Source organism: Arachis stenosperma, chromosome 6 (assembly GCF_014773155.1).
Source record: "Arachis stenosperma cultivar V10309 chromosome 6, arast.V10309.gnm1.PFL2, whole genome shotgun sequence".
NCBI classification, from domain to species: domain Eukaryota; kingdom Viridiplantae; phylum Streptophyta; class Magnoliopsida; order Fabales; family Fabaceae; genus Arachis; species Arachis stenosperma.
Genome location: NC_080382.1, coordinates 6,076,624 through 6,100,499, shown reverse-complemented (window position 1 = coordinate 6,100,499; position 23,876 = coordinate 6,076,624). Strand labels below are relative to the sequence as shown.

General features: G+C 30.6%; 2 protein-coding genes and 1 pseudogene across 2 annotated transcripts; all 3 read left to right on the top strand.

Annotated features, from left to right (window-relative positions):
• Window positions 1-10,479: 10,479 nt before the first annotated feature.
• On the top strand, window positions 10,480-12,483 carry LOC130933544 (uncharacterized). Its single transcript, XM_057863174.1, has 4 exons — window positions 10,480-10,697; window positions 10,883-11,210; window positions 11,323-11,506; window positions 11,603-12,483. The coding sequence occupies exons 1-4, from the start codon at window positions 10,480-10,482 to the stop codon at window positions 12,481-12,483; spliced, it is 1,611 nt and encodes a 536-aa protein (XP_057719157.1).
• On the top strand, window positions 12,484-14,611 carry LOC130933542 (uncharacterized; annotated as a pseudogene).
• A 3,833-nt stretch (window positions 14,612-18,444) lies between these two features.
• LOC130932996 (uncharacterized) lies at window positions 18,445-22,588 on the top strand. Its single transcript, XM_057862476.1, has 5 exons — window positions 18,445-18,817; window positions 19,395-19,555; window positions 20,624-20,654; window positions 21,357-21,459; window positions 22,125-22,588. The coding sequence occupies exons 1-5, from the start codon at window positions 18,497-18,499 to the stop codon at window positions 22,262-22,264; spliced, it is 756 nt and encodes a 251-aa protein (XP_057718459.1). The 5' UTR covers window positions 18,445-18,496; the 3' UTR covers window positions 22,265-22,588.
• The last annotated feature ends 1,288 nt before the right edge of the window (window positions 22,589-23,876 follow it).

The following is a 23,876-nucleotide window of genomic DNA, read 5'->3' as shown; positions in this document are numbered from 1 at the left end:
AATACAAAATATTAACGTTTACAATACTTAAATTTCACATAATAATAGTCATCATCCATCACTAATAACACAAAATATTAATTGTGTATGATGACCGGGCCACCGGGCCGATTTCGGGTGACCCGAGCTATGGCCCGGACCCGACCCGAAATAATGACCGGATCTATTTTTGAGACCCATACCCGACCCTAAACCCGATGAAATCACACCAAATTAGTCCCAAAAGTGTTCGGGGCCGAGTCGGGTCGGACCATGCACACCCCTATTTTCTAGTGTGGAAACTCTCTTACAATTAATTTTGTATAAAATTATTTAGATTATTGATATGTGTTATTATTTAGTTTAATAAAAAAAATCAGTTTATTTTATACAAATAATTTTAAAAAAAAAATCGATTTGAATAAATCAAATAACTATCTTTTATTTTTTTAATTCTTTTTATGTATTATCCCTAAATAATAAATTTAAAACGTTCTTCTTTTTTTATTTTTTTTGACCAATTTATTTTTTAAATTTATTTTTTATTTTTATTTATTTAATTCTCATGAAATATATATACAAAATTATTTGAAAAAGTAAAGTTTGATATTCTAGAAAAATCTCACGTCTTTTTGTTCATATAGGAATGGTGAAGGAGAAAAAATTAGGAATCAGAATGAAAAGAGAAAAAAAATAAAATTCACATGAAAGGAGAAAACAAACTTGCGATACGAATAAAAAATCATAAATGATTCCATCTTTTTCTGTAAAGTCATAAATGATTTCATTTTTTTTTTGTTTTATTCTGAACATCAAATGGTGTGATGAGATGAACAATTATGTATTTATTAAATAATTTTTATTATTCATAAAGAATTGAATAAAAATAAAAATTAAAAAATATATTTGAAATAAAAATTTTAATTAAGAAATATGAATAAGAAAAACATATCCAATTAAAAGTTTGAGATTAATTTTAAAAAATTGGAAGAAAACAAATTTTAAGAGTGTAACAAAAAAAGAAAAGAATAAAAGTAACTGATTTTTTAATTAATTTTTTTAATTAAATCATTTGTATACATCAATTAATTTTTTTCAAATCAAATAATAATGTGTCAGCAATTTAAAAATTTTATGTGAAATTAATTGTAAGTGAATTTCTACCATTTAATTATTAAAAATTTTAACACTTAAGTATGCTTTAAAACTAAGGTATATTAAGAATAATTAAGGTTAGATAATATACCTAAATTATATATATTGGTTAAGATTTATATGAAGATTCATAGAGCTTGAATTTGGGAGAGGGTATGTGGTGCAAGATTTATAACCCACAAATTAATTGGTAAATGTATCGGGTCGTACTAAGTAATATCTCAGGTGAGTGAGGGTCGATCCTACGAAAATTGATGGACTAAGTAATAATGGTTAATTAATTTACTTAGTTAGGCAAGTAGAAAATGATTTTGAGATGTTCAAAAGGTTTAAAAAACGACTTCAAAATATCAGAAGGCAGCAAGTAATTAAGTTGAAAATAAAATATGGGAGAAAACAGTTAAGACTTCAGAGTTATCTATTTTTCGGATTGACTTTTTTTATTAACTATTTTAATCATGCAAGATTTAATTCATGGCAAACTATTTGTGACTAGACCCTAATTCCTTAGACCTTCTTAGTCTCCTCTAAAATTCATTAACTGTCAATTCCTTAGTCAATTAATTCCAATTAGAGGGTGATGATCAAATTCCAATTTATATGTCACAAGAATCCTAATTATCCAAAAATAAGGGGATTATATGTCACGTATCCCGTTAAATACAAACAATTAGAAATTCAGGATAATATGTTTTCAAATTGTTGTTCAAGTAAAGAGCTTTTCCAAGTTATACAAGAACTCAATTAGAATATGGGTCATACTTCCGTTTAACCCAAATTCATAAAATAAAAAACAAAAACAATTATTGAAATATAAATCAAAACATGAATTAAAATAGAAAAATAATAGTATCAATTCATACAATAGACAGAACTCCTAACCTTAACAATAGAGGTTTAGTTGCTCATGACTTAGAGAAGAAAAATAAGGATTCTGGTAAAACTGTAGAGTATGGAATGTTAATTGGTATAGAATTCTCTAATGGAATCTCTCGGAATCCTCTAAAGAAGAAAAGTTTCTCCTTTTTATAACCAATCCCAATTAATTTAAAATCTAATATCTAAAATTAAGATAATATCTTTTCCTCTTTTCAAATTCAAATTTGAATCAGAATCAATCAAATAATCCACGCCTTGTAACGTGGAGACCACTTGACTTCACTGGATTCGCGCCTAACTTGGCAGAGAGCTGCGCCTTACTTGAGTGCCAAAATGGGGCTCAGAAATCGCCCCCACCGTTTTTTGCATTTTCTGCACGTGGTGCATGTCACGCGTACGCGCCAGTCACGCGTACGCGCCAGTCACGCGTACGCGTCGATGGTCTATTATGCGTGTCACGCGTATGCGTCAAGTACGCGCACGCGTTGCTGTGCAGCTTTGCTTTTCACGCGTACGCGTCAGGCACGCGCACGCATCGCCATGGAAAGCTCCAAATCACGCGCACGCGTCAGGTACGCGCACGCGTCGCTCCTCGCTGTCATCTCCTTCAATTCTTGTGCTGTAGAAACTCCATCAAATCCAACTGAATGCTACCTAAAATAAACAGAATTGCAGAAGACTCAAAGTAGCATCCATAGTGGCTAAAAGACAATTAATTCTTGATTAAATTTAACAATTTAAATACAAATTCACTAAGAAAAGATAATAAAGATGTTCACGATCAGTATGGCCTTAGCTTATGTCTCTTGTGATTTTTTGAACATCAAACTCCTCTAATTGCTCCCACAATTAACCATGTTATTATATAGCCAAACTTGATTTGAAAAAGATAAAAATTTAATTTTATGTAAAGTTGATAGTTAAGAATCATTAGATGATAATTTAATTAAATTTATTAAATTATTTAATGATAGTCAACTATCAATTTTATATAAAATTAACTGTACCTGAATTTTTATTTTAAAAAATATATATAATACTCATGAATTGTTTTCAACATGAAATGGAGAATAATAAGGGTGAAAGTGTCATTTTCAAGTACGTTTGATGAAGTGTAGTTTCTAGTTTCTACTTTCTAGAGTGTACATAACAGTGCAATTAAAGCAAATTGTGTACGTGATGATAAGATGTGTAGTTTCTAGTTTCTGTAATGTACAATGTACATAACTCTGTATTGAAGAAATTAAAGCAAATTGTACAATTATTAAATAAAAATAGTATTTACACCATTTTACAAACATATTTTTTAAATATTTTTTATAGTATAAAAAATAATTTTTTTTCTCGGTTTACACCAATTATTTTTAATATAAAAATAAAAAGCATACAAAAATAATCAACATATATTTTTTATTATAAAATATAAAATTTGACACTATGGTGGTACCAACAATTATGGTAAAGAAATGTTAACACATCAGAAGCTTGATACTTGATATGACTGGATGTGCCCAATATGCTTCCCTCCCACCAAAATTTTCTTTTGGGCTGCTATGTTCCTGGCTGGTAGTTAGGACTCAACATTAATTTAGTGTGTCAATTTTGTAATATTGGAATTGGTGCTCTAAGAGGTTTCTATATTATGTTAAAAGTTGCTCTAAAAACGTACATCTTTAAGAAGATAATAATAGAAACTTTTAAAATTTTGAATGTATTTAATATAGAGTTTAATTTTGATGAACTGGTATTGTTTTTATTTTTTTGAATGATTATTCATACGTTTAAAGTGAAAGTTAATTATTTTTATTGATATAGTATTATGTAATTAAATGTACGTGTAAAATTATTTTATACTGATAATGTATTAAATTAAATTCTTTAATATATTGTACAAATATAAAATAATTAATTTTTTAATAATTTTAATGAGATTTTTTTTATAGTTTTCTCAAAAGTGGTTTTAGTGCATTAGTTAGCCGATTCTAATATTATTATTCATGATTAAATTTATTGTTTTAATAATTTTAGTGAATTTTTTTTCTTTTATAGTGTTTTGAGGAATATCACTAGTACATACAGTGACGGACCCAGAAAATTTTAAGAGTGGGGGCAAAAATATATATACTAAAATAAATTTTATTAAATATTATTAATTATATAGAGATATAAAAATTAAAGAGTTAGTGAACACTTTCATTCTTAAAATACTATTCATTATATATAATTTATAAAAAAATATTATTTATTTCTAAAACTTGAACTTAAAATATTTTAATTAAATTATAAATACCTTATTATCCTAACTAATTTTTTATACACATTTAATAATAAAAGACTGAATTAATTGGTACATTAGCGCCTAATGATACACTAATATTTATAATTTGAAACTAGAATTATATATAAATAGTAAAATAATTAAATCTGTATACGAAAAGTATGTTTATATAAAATAACAGAAACATAATTCACAATTTTTTCTTTCTTTTTTTAAAAATAATTAAATTTGTTATATATTTTTTAATTTAATTTTGATATAATGTTACGTATATGAAAAATTTTATACATCTATTTAATTATGTATTGTAATTAAAATATTTTTCTATTACTATTTCTAAAAATAAAAAATATATTCTAAATTAGTAAATTAATAAATTTATTTTAAAATTTTATACGCAACATAGGTACATATAATAGAACAAAAGATAAAGTAATAAAAATGAGTAAATCGAAAATAAAATAAAATATATAAAGTCACAAAGAAAATAAAATATTAGATTAATACCTAAACTACAATTGTTTGAATTAAAATTTGCAATTGAAAATATCAAAAAGAGAAACAATGAAATTGAAAGATACATAGAGTCATGGAGAACTATATAAAAAACATAAAATATTTAAAATTTATTTTTTGATGAAGAGAAGATAACCACTAGACAAGGAAAAAAAAGTTGAAAATATAAAAATAAAAAGAGGGTTTAAGGGAATAAAAGAGTGACGACACAAGAATTAAATTTGATTAGGTTAAATAATAATCAAAATAATAAAGAAATTAAAAAAGTGAATTTGAAACTTTAGCTAATTCAGTTTAATTTATTTATAGTGGGGTCATTTAAAATTTGAAATGGGGCATATTATATATAACTATATTTTAAAAAAAAATTAAAACACTGTGGGGGCAAGTGCCCCCTTTTCTTTTCTACTGGGTTCGTTCCTGAGTACATATTTTATTTTTAAATTAAATATTTTTTGTTGCGTGCTCTTATTAAAACTATTAAATTTTATTACACACCAAAAAAAGCTATTAAATTTTATTGACTAACTACGAATTCAAAGAAGAAAAGATAAAAATATTTTTGTTCCGAGACGTATTTAAAACAGACGATAAAATGATTGTATCTTGAGTAATAAGATCGAAGATGGTGGCAAAAGTGTTTAAGATAATTTTATGTCAATTTCAAAACGCTAGGTAAGAGGTATGTATAAAATATTCAATGTCTAATTTAGCCAAAATTTAAACAGATTATATGTCAAATGAATTGAGAAATACATGAGTTTGATAAGATATTTATAAGAGAAGATGATAACTTGGTCATCACTTATTGAATCTTCATCTATAGATATTTAAATAGTGGGTAATTTTTTTTCTTATTGTATGAAAAATTATTCCAGTTTAGATTGTTATTGATATGTAAATAATATCAGAAATAATGGGATAAAAAGTTATCACTTACCATAAGTTAATCGGTGTGCTATTTTTTTTTGTTATCTATGATATTTTTCAGTCTGATAGATTAATGCTCTATTTAAAAATTTATTGTTGATTAATAAATTATTACATGTATAAAGTGAGATTTAAATCTCAACATTTATTTAAATGAACAAGAAAATTGACCACTTGACTAACTCAAATTGATTGATAGAAGTTAGAACAAGACTTTAATTGCCAATACTTGATGTGATTTCTCACATTTGAAGAGAAAATTGTTGAGTAAAAAATATGAATGAGAAAAAAAAAATTAATCCTTTATGGTACATACATCATAAATAATAAAAAAAATAAAGGATATATAAAATAAAATAGGTTTAATTATTCTGTAGGTCCCTATAATTTTATCGAATTTTCAATTAAATCTCTATATTTTTTTTCCTTTCAATTGGGTCTCTAGATGTTAATTTTTTTTTTCAATTTAGTCCCTGCCATGATAAAATCGTTTGAGATAACAGAATATTCTGTTAAAAATTTGAATATTCTTATAATTACGTTAAAATAGTAAACTGAACCCACCTCTAATTTTTCAAAATTTCAAAACTACCCTTAACATTTTGTAGAACCCTAACCATCTTTGAAGTCAGTGGTGTTTCTCCTCTGTTCGCTGATGTCGTCGTCCTTGGTGGCATGAGTGTCCATCGTCGTCATCTGTCGTCCAATGCTGTGCTGTTAGTGGCAATTCCATAACACAATGTCACTATCGAAGTCTTGGTTACCTCCACAGCTTTGGAGGAAACTCTTCAATTTCTCTTAAACTGAATTCGTTGAGCTGAAGAATTCAAGAAAGAAAGAAGAACGAAATCGAAAATGGAAGAACATTTTCAAAGATCCCCAATTTGCACCCTTTCTCATTTCACGTTCCAACATTGATTTCAATGTGCAAAATTTTCCTAATTAGCCTTTTTAATTTTGTGTTTTATCTCAATTTAGGATTTTAAATTTCACCACAATGTGCCTAATTTTTCTTCGTGTATTCTATTTTCTGGATAAATGGTGAAATTTGAGTGTGAAAAAACTGAGTCAAGGGTTTAAGATTTTAAATTTTTGTTCTTTTGTAGTAATTCAGAATAAGTAGCAAAATTTGAGTCTTAGCAATGACACTCAAGGATCCAAAGAAAAATCTAGGGTTCCTAGAATCAAGGTTGCGGCCTTGCTGCTGCTACCCTTGTCACCACTATGATTCATCAATCTGATCCTAATTCTTTTGTTGTTGTGGGTGATTCCTCTCAAAATGACAAAAATGCTAAGAATCTTCTGTGATATACGAATTGATGTCACTAATTGTATATGAAATATTCGGGATGGATAGAGAGTCATTCGGGTTGGATATTGCTGACATAGAGAATTAGAGGTCAGATTGCAGCGATAAAGATAATTTGGAGGATCGTTTTATTGATGATAATCCTAATCTGGAGGTTTTCCCGCCATCTCTTATTTCTAATGAAGGCACATTCAATGTTCATTCCTCTCCTATCTTGTTTGTGTGTGTTCCGATTTTATTTGATTTTTCTCCACTTGATCTTGTATAATTTTTCTTGAAAAAGATATTAATTATTGCAATTGTAGAGTACTTTTAATGGAATTTGAAGCATGTTTTGATGCATTTTTAAATCGAAAGACTGTAAATATAAACAAAGTCAAAAGCAATACTTTTTGGTCTTTCATTACCTTTACAATTTTTTCAATGCCTTTTGATATTCACAAATGATAGATAGGTACATTGTTTATGCTTCTGATGATATCAAATCAAAAGGTAAAAAAAGCAAACATGATGGCTTAAGAAGAAGTATCATTTGGTAGAGTCAGATGTTGATGGTGATGGCAATAGTATTATTCAAACAACTTTGGAAACTAACAATGTTCTTTAAGATAGCCAAACGCATAGGTGATATACTGACATCACTAATTCTAAATTATAATTTGTATGCATGCTTGTTTTCTCTGCTTTAATATTTTTAAGTTTTTAATTTATTCATGATTTTTGTTTCAATGAAAATAGGAAAGTGGCTCCTTCAGACAAAAAGAAAGATGTTAGAGATGTTAAAAATTCGGAAAAGAAAAAGAAGAAAAAAGAAATCAAGAGTTCCTTAATGGGCGTTCTTTAAAACTAGATCAAAGTGAGTAAGATAAGTCGAAAATTGAGATGAACTTGGATATTCTCGGAGGGATTTTGTTAATTGATTAATTGATGTTAGAAAACGAAAGACTAAACTGGAGAAATAATGATATATTATTGATTGTATTCGAATTGTCTGTTCAAGTTGTCTGGAATAATACAATATAGAAGGGTATTTATAGGTACTAAGAGAATCGTAATAATAGAGACGAAATCTCCTATAATAAATATTCAGATATACTAAATAATACTAATTGATCCTAATTGATCCTAATTATAGTCTAACATCCCCCTCAAACTCAAGTGACAACATGAGTTTGAAACTTATTTAAAACAACGAAATAAAAAGAAAAAAAACTGCATAAACTGATAAAACGAGTGCATACGGAACTGCCGGAAGGAAGCGCAGATAGAACTGCCGCTTGTCTGACGGAAGCGCAGATGGAACTGCCGCTAGTCTGAAGGAAGCGTAGACGGAACTGTCGCTCGTCTGAAGGAAGCACAAATGGAACTGCCGCTTGTCTGAAGGAAGCGCAGATGAAACTGCCGCTATTCGAAGGAAGTGCTGACGGAACTACCACAAGGAAACACAGACGGAACTACCACGAGAAAATACAAACAGAACTGCCACAAGAGAACGCAGATGGAACTGCCATGAGATTACGCAGGCGAAACTGCCACAAGAGAACGTAGATGGAACTATCGAAAGAGAGCAAAAACTATATGATTTCTTCATGAGAATAGGTAAACAGCGGATGACAATAGTGTTTGATCATTCGACTCGAAAAAAAAAATACAAGACAGATAGAACAAGCGAATTGATGAGGTGAAAAGTATCAAAGGAGTGACAAAAGAAAAGAAAAAATGGCATAGAAAAAAACTACGGTGATTTCACCGCAAGGAAAACAACCTATCATCTTCAAGGAGGATACCATGGCTCTGATACCATGTTAGAGACAAGAGACTAAACTGGAGAAAAGATTTGTGTATTATTGAGTGTATTCAAGTTGTCTATTCAAGTTGTTTGGAATGATATAATATAGAAGGGTATTTATAGGTACTAAGAGAATCGTAATAATAAAGACGTAATCTCCTATAATAAATATTCAGATATACTAAATAATACTAATTGATCTTAATTGATCATAATTATATTCTAACAATTGACGTGTGAAATAGTTTTTTTATTATGAATTTTGTTTATTGTTGATTGTTGTTGTTGTGATGATGTTGATTATGAAATTGGATTTCCTTTTTCCTTTTATTATCGTCCTGAATTTGTCGGGATTGTTTCTAATTATAAACAAATTGGTGACTGTTGATAGTGGTTTAATTCAGTAATGGGTAGAGAAAATTTTGGATTGTTGGCTTATATATCTTCTTTTGTTAATACTTGAGAAAATATGTATTATTTGTTTTAGGCTTCTAGCGTAAACAGAGGAAAAATTCATGTCTTCAATATTTTGGGTTTTTGTGAGTCAAATTGTTTAAAGAATTATATAAAAAGGTTAATGCTATAGTGCCTTTGAAATTGTGTTCTAATTTCTTAAAATAAAAAAACTAAACATTATATTAAAAGTTACAAGTCAACACGTAACTAAATAATGTAGATCTCAAATTAAAAACATAGATAACGGTATATACATTCTTATGAGTTATAAAATTTTTTTTAATGAATCACTTATTTAAGTACTAACTCAAAAAAATGTTACTACATCGTTTATCCAATAGCAAAAACTATGAGACACATAATATTATTTAGTGATGTAAAATAAATTTTAACATCGTTACATTTACTAGGGAATAAACCCTTGATGATAACAAGATTATCAAATTAAAATTTAATAATGTATAAAATATTATAAACATAAACACCAACAAAAATAACAAAATAAAAAAAACACCAAGTATGTTAACCATAAAAAAATATTTATGCAATTTTAATGGACAAATTTTTTATTATATCGTTAATTTATCATAATAATTTTAAAAAATATAATTAAAATTATTTCAAATTAGTGGGCAACATTCAAAATTTTCATAAAATTAAATAGCAAATAAAAACACAATAGAATTATATCATTTTAAAAATATTCTTTGTATATTTCAGTATAACTCAGAATAAAAATTTGCTCTATTAAATATATATTTAACTTCATATATTATCTAGAACTTCAAACTTTGACAATCTTATATGAGTTTAGGCAATAGAAAAATATAGAAAAAGACATGACATTTTTAAAAATTACGTTTAATTTTGAAAACACAAACCTCAATTGAAAAGTTGTATATATATTCTTTGTTCACCCTTGATTTTACTATCTAAAATAATATGAAATAATTAATAAATTCTACCCGAGTACCTAACCATACAATTATTGGCACATGTAGGAAAAGAATCTATAACATAATATTTTAATACTCCTATGCGAGTGCAGAAATTAGACACCATGTCCGAACATCCCACAATTGTGCTCGAAATTTTTAAGAGAATACAACAGTGCTTCAAACTACACTGCCTCCTACAAGGACATGTACACACTGTAATGCACGTCTGTTTCACCATGAAACATTTGACATGTGTTGCAATGGAGGAAAAGTCTCTTTGCCCCAAGTAAATGCTCCTCAGGAATTATTAGACATCTTCTTAGACCCTTCTGCAGAAGGGAACCATTTTAGGAAACACATTCGTGGTTACAATCATGTTTTTTCATTCACTTCGTGTGGTGTACACATAGACGAACAATTAGCTTCAGCAAGTCATGGTATATATACATTCCGTGCTCAAGGATCAATGTACCACAGTATAGGAGGATTTCATCCGGATCAGGGGCGCGGCCACGCTTCTTGCAACTATATATATACGATACTGATCACGAGTTACAAAATAGGATGCTGGAGAACACACAATTGCATGAAAGTTTGGTTTTGAAGCTACAATAATTGTTGCACCGATATAATCCTTTTATCCATGTATTCAGTCAGCTTGCACAACGACTAGATGTGCAAGAGTGTAGTTTGGTGATCAGAGAGCGACCTGCTAATCAACCACAATACAGTCTCCCAACTGCTTCACAAGTAGCAGCCATAATAGTCGATGATGATATTGAAACAATGGTGCGAGGATGGGATATCAAGGTTCAAACTCATGCTGGTAACCTCAGAAGGATTCAAGAGTTTGTTGGGCATTACGATCCACTACAATATCCTCTTCTTTTTCCATTTGGAACCCATGAATGGGATATAAATACTCGAACTCAACATGGAAACAAAGTATCATGCCGGACATATTATAGCTATATGCTCCAGGTACAAACTCCTATATTTGTTACATCATTTATAGACTTCTGTAGATGATAGTTTGTACCAATAAATCATTTCACAATTTCTAACAATTTTCTATAATCCTCAATATTCGTAGATCCGCCCCAATGATCACTCAACAGTTTTGCAAGCGGGGCGACTTCTTCAACAATATGTTGTTGACAACTATGTGAAAATGGAAACAGGCAAGTTAAGATGGGTTCGACAAAGACAAAAGGAACTTCGAGCTGAACTGTATCAAGGCTTGCAAGATGCTTTGCACACGGGAGAGAATAATGCTGGTAATTATTCAACTTAATGGCCACATGATTGATCATTACGTGTTCCTAAATTTAAACTTTAAAACTAATAATACTTTTCTCTAAAATCTGTTTTAGAAAATGTTGGCAGAAGAACGATATTACCATCGTCGTTCGTGGGCAGTCGTCGAGACATGACTCAACGGTACGAGGATGGAATGGCTATTGTTCTTAAAGAAGGCAAACCGGATATTTTTCTAACTATGACATGCAATCCATCATGGTCAGAAATAGCTTCGGAACTCAGTCCTACTCAAACTCCACAGGATCGTCCGGATCTAACAACTAGGATTTTCAGAGCCAAGTTCGAACAATTAAAGCAGGATGTTATTACCAAAGGTGTATTGGAAAAGGTGAAAAGTTATATTTATGTCACCGAATTTCAGAAAAGAGGATTGCCACACGTACATATGTTGCTAATCTTAGAAAACAATGACAAGTTGAGTGATCCTGACCAATATGATAGTTTGGTCCGAGCAGAAATACCATGTAAAGAAACAGAACCCCACTTACATGAGGCAGTGCTAAGGCATATGGTCCATGGTCCTTGCGGAACACTAAATCAATTTTCACCGTGCATGAAGAACGGTCAATGTAAATGCAACTACCCAAAAGAGTTCGTACCAGAGATACGACAAGGTGATGACTCATATCCTCAATATAGGAGGCGATTTGATACTCCAATCCCTATAAACCAAAATGTCACAATTGACAATAGATGGGTGGTTTCGTATAACCCTTGGCTACTACTGAAGTATGATTGTCATATCAATGTAGAGATATGTAGCAGTATCAAGAGGATAAAATATCTATACAAGTATTGCTATAAGGGACCAGACCGTGTGGCAATGGAGGTTCACAGAATTTTTCATTATGATGAGGTGCAACAGTTCATTGATGCAAGATGGATTGCCGCTCCAGAGGCATGTTGGAGGATATTTAGATTCAACCTTTACTGAATGTATCCATCAGTTGAAAGGTTGCAAGTTCATTTGCCAAATCAACATCAAGTGAGCTTTTATGAGCACCAAACTATTTCTGAAATAGTTAATAATGACTATTTCTCAAGAACAATGCTCACTGAATTTTTTGCACTTAATCGGGCCGATGACCAACAATCTAGGCATCTTTTGTACAGGAAAATCCTAGAATATTACAGTTGGCACAGCAAGGAAAAAGAATGGCGTCGACGCAGGTCACAAAAGAGAGCTATTGGTCGGATCTATACCGTTTCGCCAACAGAAGGTGAAAAATTCTATTTGCGTATTCTGTTGTCAAATGTAAGAGGCCCAACTGGTTGGGATGATTTGCTAACAATCGATGGTGTCCAATATTCGTCCTTTAAGCAATCCGCTCAGCATCAAAGACTGTTGGAGAGTGATAGTAGTATAAGATCATGTTTGGTTGAGGCATCCATTTTGAGAATGCCATGTGCTCTAAGAAGGTTGTTTGCCACCATTCTAATTTTTTGTGAGCCAACAGATGTAAGAAGTCTGTGGGACGAGTTTCTTTCATGTATGGTGGATGATTACGCATCAACAAGCACTACAACCTGCAATGGGTTGAAAAATCGTTTGCTTAGGGATTTAAATGACATCCTCCTACAACATGGAAAACATATTGCACAATACGATTTACCAGCTCTAACCACGGACAACGACAACGATAACTTCATGCCTAGAATTATTCAAGAAGAAATGTCCATCGAAGTTCCTCAAGAAGACTTGTGTTCTATAGAAAGATTGAATCATGACCAGTCTGCAGCTTTCAGATGCATTATGAATACAATTGATCGAAGAGAAAGTGGAGTGTTCTTCGTGGATGGACCAGGAGGAGCAGGTAAGACATTTCTTTACAGAGCTATAATTGCAGACTTAAGAAGTAAAGGGCATATTGTCTTGGTAACTGCGTCCTCAGGAATAGCTGCAACTTTACTGCCTGGTGGTCGAACAGCTCATTCTAGATTTAAGATCCCAATCAATGCAGAGCCATCCTCCACGTGCAATATAAGTAAACAATCTGATCTTGCAAAACTGATTAGGCAGACGACCGCGATAATTTGGGATGAAGCGCCAATGACTAATAAAGAGACAATGGAATCACTGGACCGCACATTACGAGACATCTTAGAAAATAATAATCCATTTGGAGGGAAGGTGATGGTTATGGGAGGGGATTTTCGCCAAGTACTACCTGTTGTCCCGAAAGGAAGTAAGTCACAAATGATTTCAGCTTCTATTGTTAAATCACATTTGTGGGCATTCACCAAAATTCTCCACCTGCGACAAAATATGTGATCTCTTAATGATCGTGATTTTGCGGAGTATCTTATGCGCATAGGGGATGGGATTGAGCCTACCATATGTGAAGACTTGGTACAAATAGAAGTAGGCATGGCAATACCATGGGAAGGTGAGGCATCATTACACAAATTAATAGAAGAAACCTTTCCAAATTTGCAATCTCATGGGTGGGATGCATTTTATATGGTGGAGAGAGCGATATTGACACCCAAGAATCATGATGTGCAACAGCTTAATGATATAGTCATAAACCAATTTCCGGGAGACGAATGAATTTTAGCATCCTTTGATGAAGTAGAAGGAGATACAAATAATCTGTATCAACAAGAATATCTTAACTCGATCTCCACAGGTGGATTGCCACCTCATATGTTGAAGGTAAAAAAAGGTGCTCCTCTGATGTTACTGAGAAACATAGATCCTAAGGCAGGCTTATGCAATGGCACAAGGCTACTGTGTTGAGGAACTTTTCAAAATATGTTAGACGTGGAAATCTTAACAGGCCATCACTCTGGAAAAAGAGCTTTTCTGCCTCGGATAAAACACAAAACAACTGAGAACTCAGGACTGCCCTTTGTGCTTATTAGAAAACAATTTTCTGTAAGGTTGAGTTTTGCCTTAACATAATAAATCACAAGGGCAAACTATCCCTAAGGTAGGGATCTATCTCCCTAAACATGTGTTCAGCCATGGTCAATTATACGTTGCTCTATCTCGAAGTGTTTCTCAGTCAACCACAAAAATCTTAGTCAAAGAAGGAACAGTAGATGGAAAAAGGGGATAATTCACAAAGAATGTGGTGTTCAAAGAAATTTTGTTACCTGCACCTCAGGTAATTTATGTCCTTGGCAAATATGTGAGCCTTTTTACAAGTATAATCCGTGTATTATGTAATTTTATCATTACAATATCAACATTGGAATAGATAGTTTTGTTCACTAATTTTAACAACTAATGACTAAGATTTTTAACAGATAAATTGATATCAAGAGAGCTCATCAGCATATTAAAAGAGATAAACGAAAGGAACTGGAACCTCTACTTTATCCAACAGGTATGCACCAACTACGATTCACATATAAATTATAAAAATTATATTATACATCCTTAAAATATATCATTATTGGTTTTTTAATAAATTATAGTTTGCAATGTTTGTATATACTTTAAAAAGAATTCAAAATTTGATTTCTTTAAATGTTGCTATCAATTTTATAATTTTATCAATAAAATTATAAAATTAAAATTTTAAAACTAATAAAAGGTAGAGGTATGTCTTATTTGGGATATATCATTACTTAATTCTAAAGTAATATATAGGACACTACTGCAATATATTGTGATACATATATGCAATAAATTACAGGAAACAGGATTTCAATCGTTATGGAATACATGGAAGGATGAGCAATCAATTGCATCAATGAGACCAATCGACAATAAAGTAAGGATTATAGAATTAATGACAGTGACAACTACACTGATGATACATATTTTTGTTTTAGTGTTACTGATCAAACGTGAAATTGACACAGGTTCATCCAATCAAAATTTATTCTATTGGTTGGGGAGGTACAGTTAAAGCAGACAAAACTCAACTATGGAAGATGATAAAAAGAGAAATATTGGAAAAAAAATAAAAAGGTAATGCAATAAACTTTTGTTACATAATAAATATTGTCGTCTATTTCGTCCTATATACCAACTATGTTAAAACTTTAACTCTTTTCTTTCAGCCATGAACTTAGAAGAACACAACTAACTCATTTCGAACCAAAACAATATCATTGCAGGTAATTATTATTAAAAAATTTCTAACAAAAAAAGATGTAATTTCATTTAATTTACATTTTGTCAATGATAAACAAGGATTAATGTCATTTTTTTTGTCCTTTCAGAAAGTTCAATGCAAAACAAGATGTCACAATTCTACAGGTTTTAATTAAATTCTTCTCTATAATAAGCAATCAATTTAATTGAATAAACCTGAAGCGTTTATACGGTTATTTTTATGATAAATAAAATCTGACAGTTTTTCAAGATGCAAGAAGTTATTGACAAGGAGATGTATGATGAATTATGAAGGATTTTTTTCAGGTACACAATCTTTGTATTCTCCTATTTTTTCAGTAATACTCTTATAGTTTGATCTTTTAAAACGAAAAAAATAAGCATATTCATTTCTTCTATCCTTCCATTATTTGTAGGAAAATGCAGGTCTCTTCAGATTCAGAATCATATTTTGGCCTACCACTTAAAAAAGAAGAAGACAAACATGAATATCCATGATATTTAGAAAAAATTAATCTTTTGTAAATAACTAACATGCATTTGGATTTATATCATATATACTCTTTTTAAATTAGGATAATATTTTTGTCGTTATTTTTGGAACTATATCTTTTTCTGATAATATACATATATCTTTATTGTGTACTTTTATAATTTAGCATTTTAAAGGTTTTTTATAGTAGTTTTACCCTCAACAGAATATGAAACAAATAAGGTTACGTTAATTTTAAAATGATGAAAAAAATATTTATTTGACAAATTTAAAGAATAAATGATATATTAATATCAACACTAAAATATGATATAAATAAGATCACGATAATATTAAAATTTAACAAATATAATCTAATAAATTTAAAGAACGAATAATATATTTTAAAAATAAAATTAAATTCTTCAGAACAATAGAAAAGCAGCTGAACAGGCACGTTAGTGCCTGTTGAGCCGCTAGTACTAAATAATACTAATTGATCTTAATTGATCATAATTATATTCTAATAATTGACGTGTGAAATAGTTTTTTTATTATGAATTTTGTTTATTGTTGATTGTTGTTGTTGTGATGATGTTGATTATGAAATTGGATTTCCTTTTTTCTTTTATTATCGTCCTGAATTTGTCGGGATTGTTTCTAATTATAAACAAATTGGTGACTGTTGATAGTGGTTTAATTCAATAATGGGTAGAGAAAATTTTGGATTGTTGGCTTATATATCTTCTTTTGTTAATACTTGAGAAAATATGTATTATTTGTTTTAGACTTCTAGCGTAAACAGAGAAAAAATTCATGTCTTCAATATTTTGGGTTTTTGTGAGTCAAATTGTTTAAAGAATTATATAAAAAAGTGAATGCTATAGTGTCTTTGAAATTGTGTCTAACTTATCAAAAAAGATAAATAGATAATATTTAATAAATTTTAAATATTTTATTTTTTGCTTTAAACATTTTATTTTTTATTTTTAAAAGTAAGTTAGGCAATTTAGACACTATAGTAAAAGGCACCATAGAACTCATCATATAGAAATTAGTTTTGTAAATAATTTTTGTTTTTAAGATAAGGTATTTTGGAAGTTAAAAAAAAAAAAGAGAAGATATCGGATACAATTTGTATATAAATAAGTAAAAGAAAGATGATGACAAAATAAAAGGAATTATAAAAATATTTTTCATGTCGTCATTGAATAGGAATTATAGGAATATTTTTCATTGAATATTTATAGTTTCACCGAATTTTTAATTAGGTTCTTATACTTTTTTTTCAATTAGGTCCCTAAGGGTATACAAGTAATTTCACAATTTATTAATATTTTTTTGACGTTTAATGTTAACAGGGACTAAATTAAAAAAAATTAATGTATAGAGATCCAATTAAAAAAAAAGTATAGGGATCTAATTAAAAATTCGATAAAATTATAGGAACCTGCAAAATAATTAAACCAATAAAATACTCATAATTAATATTTTAAGGTCTTGATTTAAACATAGTTTTTTTTTTAAATTATTGTATCTCCATCCGTATTTATTATTTCTCTACCAATATTATTACCACCATTATCACGGTCACAGTTACACACATTGTCAACGACGGCATGGTGGTTGTTGATTTTTAAGGCGGTTGTTAGAGAAATTTTGAAGACGATGCCCGGCATTGATGGTGGTGGAAGATTGGAACGGTTAAGGTTGGTGACCAAGAAAAAGGTTAGGGTGGCAGTAGTGGGTGGAGTTGCAAAATAAGAATAGTGTGCATGTGGGTAGCATGATCTATACACAATAGAGCTGGTTAAAAACACTCCCCTTAGCAAATCAAAATTTAGTTGATGATTAATTAGACTAACAATGTTTGGGAGGTAATAAAAATTAGCCTAAAACTATCCAATTTTATATTTATTAATTATTTTTAAAATAAATATAAGAATTTAATTTTGATGTGCTGTAATATAAAATAATTTTACATATGTATTTAATTACGTAATATTATATAAAAAATAATTATTTTTTATATTAATATAAATAATTATATAAAAAAACGAATGAGATTGTACAACTATATATTATCAGTATATCAAATTTAAATTTATTTATTCATAATTATAAATATTAAATTAAATAAGATAATGTTAAATTATTATCTCAATTTTTTCAAAGTATTACATTGGTTTTAATATTTCATGATTAGTTTTATGACTTTATCAGCATTTAAATATTTTATGAATAAAAAATAATAATTTTAGTTATTATCTTATCAAATATGTATTTATTTGATAAATTAAATAGTTGAGACACAATATTCAAAATTTTCAAACCCAGTTAATTTTTCAAATTAATAGTTGATTAGGGGAAACAAGTTGAAGAGAGTGTGCTACACTGAGCGTGTCCATGCTCTCTCTCACGAAGCGCCTACAAGCGATTACGCCGTACCTCCTCCGCGGCCCTTGCCACCTCCGCTATGCCCGAACCGACACCACTGCCGGCAGAAGCGGCGGCCACAGAAGGCGCCCGAAGTCGCCGCCACTTGTGTTGAGGAAGGCTGATGAGCGCTCCGAGTGGTGGGCGGTGGACGGCGAGATGCACGAGGTGGGCGATCACGTGCCGCCACGTGAGCGGTTCGTCATTCCGAGAGACAACATCCCTAACAAACGCCGCAAGCAGCTCAGGGAACAGTTCATGCGCAGGACTCGCCTTCTTCTCAAGGAATCTGTTAGTTCCTAATTTCTTTTCCCTTTTTTTTATTGAAAAAAAAAATAATTCTCTAATTTCTGTTTGGTTTCATGATTAGTCTTCACATTTCACTAAAGATTTTTCATTTTAGGCATCAAATTTAAATGATTATGCTGCGATTTTGGCTCTGCTGTTTGTTAATTCTCTTGAAATTGATGTATAAAACTAGAACGGTGTATCTTTATGATTTGCTAGCTCATTGATAGATTAACATTGTGGTAATTGGAGTCCTCTGTGTGCTGATTGAGTTTGCTTTTAACTCATAAGTTTATTTTATTTTTTGATTATTCTGTAATTTGATATTTCCCGTGTACAAGAGAGGGCTTTTGTTCATATCATAGAGACAATAGGGACACATTGTATTTTATCATTTGTTTACGGCTTAAGTAATCAATTTTCTTATTACCATGATAAATCTGATGGATCAACGTGAATTTATGTGTTATTTGATTTGCTTGCTGGAGTAATGGAGCTGTTAACTTGTAATGCTTTTATGGTTGAGTGTGAAGTTCAAAACATGATTGTAGTCCTGAAATAGTTTTAATTGTAATGAAAGGAGCATGAGCCTTGGTGCAAGAAATATATGGAACTATATAATGAACTTAGAGAAAACTGGGAGCGGCTTTATTGGGATGAGGGCTACTCTAAGAAGCTTGCTCAGGATCATGCAAAGTATGAGTCTGCTGAAGAAGACGATGAAGACTTTTCCCCTTACAGGTTTGCCTCCTTCACCGTTTCTTTCCCTCTATGCTAGTGGATTAACGAATCCTGTGTAGGCAAGGTGGGAAGTTGGACCTAATTTATAAACATGCGAAACATTTAGCATTTATTAAGAAGGTGGGAAGGTGGATTATACCATAAGAGGGGAAGAGAACATAAAGCATGATTTTTTTTTTTTCAAAAAAAGGGTGTCTAAGGTTGTGCATGGTAAGTGTTTCAGGACAAAAAGTTATAGAGAAAAGAAAGAAAAGCTGTATATTTTTCCCTTATCATATTGTCCCTTGCTTTTGGGTAGATAGACAATTTGGCAAATTTCGTCCTAGGTCAAAGACTTTTTGTCTCTTTCTGTATGTTTCATCCTCTAAACGAATTTGTGTCTCTAATAACTCTGGATTTTTGTCCTAAGACAATTAGTTAATGGGGTTGGAGAGAATAGAGATGATGTCTTGAATGCCTTCAGTCATCCTTATTTCTCCCTTTTCTGCATACCATTTTCTAAATAAATATGTACATTCTGCTACTATATCACACTGATAGCAGCTGCAGAGGATAAATAATACAGTATACTCGCATTTCATTGAGTAATCTGATGATTCTGATCCAATCTCTATCAGTCTATCTGAAACATCTTTTTATATCACCTGTGAGTTTAACGGCTAAAGTACTTCATGATTGTCATTCAGATGGGTCTTATTCAAATAGATATTCTTCAATTTCTCCTTGGCTTTAGCTAGCTCTTTATATATAGTGCCGAAAAGTTCTGTTTAAAAGTTTGTGCAATTGTGCTGGTCATTAATTGACGTGTTGAGAGATTGAAAAGCTATGCTTTATACATAAATCTTTTGTTTGTTTTTCTCGTGTAAAGGAACTCTCATAATATTATTGTTCTCCTCATCTTAATGAAATTCTTCTTTTAACCCCCCGCCCCCAAAAAAGGGAATATATCAATTTAAAAATATTACGTTTGGATTAATCTGATTAATGGCTTGAACTACTTCAGTGATTAAGTTATGGAGGTCATGGAGTTGGACTCTAATTTTGGTGTTGTCTATTATGACATTTCAGGAATAGAAGGTCTCAGATGGAGCATAGTAAGGTACATTTAAGTGATTCAAATATAATGGGGACCTTTTTTTTTCTTTCCGGTATTGTCCCGTTTGTGTATCATGCAACTTTTATCCATCACTTCATGAGCCATCCAGAATAAAGTGCCAAAAGAAATGCATCATCTTGTAGAATGCATTTGCAGTTGGCCATGGATAATTATAGTTTGAATGTTGTAATTCAAATTCAAGTTGTGCTATTCTTCTCTGAGAGGAGATAGACCTCAGCTACGCCAACTATAATGGAAAATAAATTATTAGAGGTTTGGCATCTATTTGGTCATTTAGCGGAAAGCTCATAATCTTTTTTGAGGGATTTCTCTTCCAGATTTTAAGAGATTGGGTAGCTTCGCTTTGTTGATGATTTTTTTAAACTTGTATGAGTGTAGAGGATCTCTTCATTTTTTCCCGCTCTTAATAAAATGTTATATAATTAAAGAGTTTTAACCATAAGAAACGTCATTCTATGGGGATAATGTGTAAATAAAACTTCTTCCTTTGGAAAACTCAAACTCTGCTTCTGTCAGTTATACTGTTATAGCCTTTCTTTTTTTTTTTTTTCATGTTGTTTTACTAGTTGGCTCCAAAACTTGGATCTAATAGTGTGAGATTGTTGGAATCTACAACATTTGCAATATTGTTCACTATTTTTTTTTCTCTACCAATCCTATCTCTGACAATTTAATTCAATGCAGGAGCATAATTTTGTGAGAAACAACCAGTCTGATACATGGGAGAAAGTCAGCCTTATTCGGGATAAATTTGAGTATGACAGAGAAAAAAGAATGAGAGAAAAAGGTTAGTTAAGTTTCTAGCTGGTTACACTCTAATTCATGCAACCCCTCAAATTCTAGTAGTCATTGCATACAACTTTTCTCATTGGACATTCTTGGCGAAATTCTTCAAAATGGCCAATGCACTTCATAACAGCTGGAGTTTCGAGGCACTTAAATTTTTTAAAACCAAGAACCAAGTTAGAGCCATACTTAAGTTGATTGTAGTAGAAGTAACTCGTAAGCAAACAGGCTCCGTTAGTTAAGTGTTGAGTGCTTGATTGTATTTTTATAGCATTCTTAGAAAGCAAAAAGAATTTATAAATTTCAATATCTTAAAGCAGTAGAGTTAACTTATTGAGATTATGTGGTAAGGGAGCTTTAAGTCAACATCAATGTCAAGATATATAATTCACCTGTTCACTGTGACTTGAGTTTCTGCTTATAAGTTCACTTCCTACTAACTCAAGCCTTAAACTTTTTGATCCAGGCATTGACATAAAAGAAGAGTTTATTGTTATTCACTTGTTTTATGCGTTGCATGAAGCTTATGTTCAAGAACATCTCTGAATCATACTGCGCTCTGTTTTAATGAGTGATTTTGTTCTGCGTGCTCGACTAACTATTTTTGTTCTTCGACAAAGCGAATTCAGTCAGTTTTCATTGATCCCATTGACTTCTTTTTTGCAGCATTTGCTCCCATGCATGGGGCAGGAACCATGTCTGACTTCCGCGATTCACATTCCTGGAACAAACATGATTCAGACTCCTGGAACCAACCACTAAACACGGATCGATATTTTGGCCAAACAGAAAGAAGAGAAGAATAAATGAAAATTCGTTCGCCATCAAGGAACGAAACCGGATATTTTTTCCATGCATTTCCCCTCAGTGTTAATAGCTGTATCTGCTGCCAATATGACTACACCCAGTGATTCCATGAGATATAGTTAAAAATGCCTCAACAGAAGGAGGATGTATCACATGGATGTTTATTTATGGTTTAAAACTCCATTGCTATGGCAGGAGCTTGTTTTTCTGAACAGAAGATATGATCATGTATCAATTACTTTTTCCCTGACCCTAATATTGCCCTTTGGACTGATGAGATATTGTATCTTATTAACTTTTTGATCTGTATATATCTTTATTTTCATGTGGTGTGATGGTTTTAATTGATGTCATCTTAGTAGCATCATGCGTCTTCAGCAACGTCAGTAACTTGTTAGTCAGCCCTCTCATTGGTGGGAAGAATGGATACGGACGAAGGTGGTTGGTATTGGAAAATTTAAGAGACTTATTTGATTGGTTGATAAGTTTAGCGACCAATTTAACAATCAAGTATTCAAGTGAAATTTGAGCCGTTATTTTGACAATTTACTACAAAATATGAGATTACATTAACAAAAATGTTTTTTTTTTTTTTATAGGTAGAGTGAATTCCAAAAAAGACTTAGAAAATTTGGAATTGTTAATCAGTAAAATAATGTTTCTCTTTATGTAAAATGAATGTTCAATATATTCACTTGTTTTTTGACTATAAATTTATTTGGCAGGATGTATATGTTTTTTGGATTTTGGTTGGCTAGAATCCTTTTCAGGTACATTAAAAGAACACTTTTAGAGCTAAACAAGAGTTCACAATAAAAAGATAGAAAGGAGGTGCACAAAAAATGTTTGGTGTGTTTTTTTGTAATTATCTAAAACGTCTTAATAAAAATGAAATAGAAAGATATTCTAAAACAAGGATATCAAAAACAAGGTTGAAAATATATATAAATATTAATATTTTAGAATAAGGATATTTTATGAGTAATTATCTAAATTAGTCCTGAAATTTTTAAATTGGACACTTTAGTCCCTCAAATTTCAAAATACACAAAATAGTTCTCAACGTTTACTTCCGGTAGACAATATAATTCACATCCGTTAGTCACTAATGATAACTGCTGATTTGGAACGTTTACTCGTATACGTGGTCGTTAAGTAGACAATATAGTTCCCATCCGTTAGTTACTAATGATAACTGCTGATTTGGAACATTCACTCGTATATGTGGTCGTTAAGTGTACACATGTACAAACTAGACAGTCCTCAATATGAAGTACAAAGTAGTTTCCGAAAAATTTGAAAAATATCAAAACAGTTCCTGAAAAAATTCTAAAAATTCTAAAAAGCAGTCCCTTCGAATATTTTTTATTTTTTTCAAAAGTCAACGTCTAATAATATATATAATAAATAAAAATACAAAAATAATAAAATATAAACTAAAAGATAATTTTATTCATTAACACTAAAATGTCATAAGAAATAATATTATTTAATAATTAATATATGATACCTACATCGAAATGATGTAATAATAATAATAATAACAACTAAATCTAAGAGGTGGTTGCATTATAAAATATACCTAACTTTTAAGATATTGACGCCATATAA

Bases quoted from the DNA above. Each gene is read 5' to 3' on its own strand.
- LOC130933544 (XM_057863174.1), top strand. From the start codon at position 10,480: ATGTGTTGCAATGGAGGAAAAGTCTCTTTGCCCCAAGTAAATGCTCCT. The intron at 10,698-10,882 runs GTACCACAGTAT...CCATGTATTCAG, and splicing joins TTCCGTGCTCAAGGATCAAT to TCAGCTTGCACAACGACTAG. The intron at 11,211-11,322 runs GTACAAACTCCT...CAATATTCGTAG, and splicing joins ATTATAGCTATATGCTCCAG to ATCCGCCCCAATGATCACTC.
- LOC130932996 (XM_057862476.1), top strand. From the start codon at position 18,497: ATGCTCTCTCTCACGAAGCGCCTACAAGCGATTACGCCGTACCTCCTC. The intron at 18,818-19,394 runs GTTAGTTCCTAA...TTGTAATGAAAG, and splicing joins GCCTTCTTCTCAAGGAATCT to GAGCATGAGCCTTGGTGCAA. The intron at 21,460-22,124 runs GTTAGTTAAGTT...TCTTTTTTGCAG, and splicing joins AAAAAGAATGAGAGAAAAAG to CATTTGCTCCCATGCATGGG.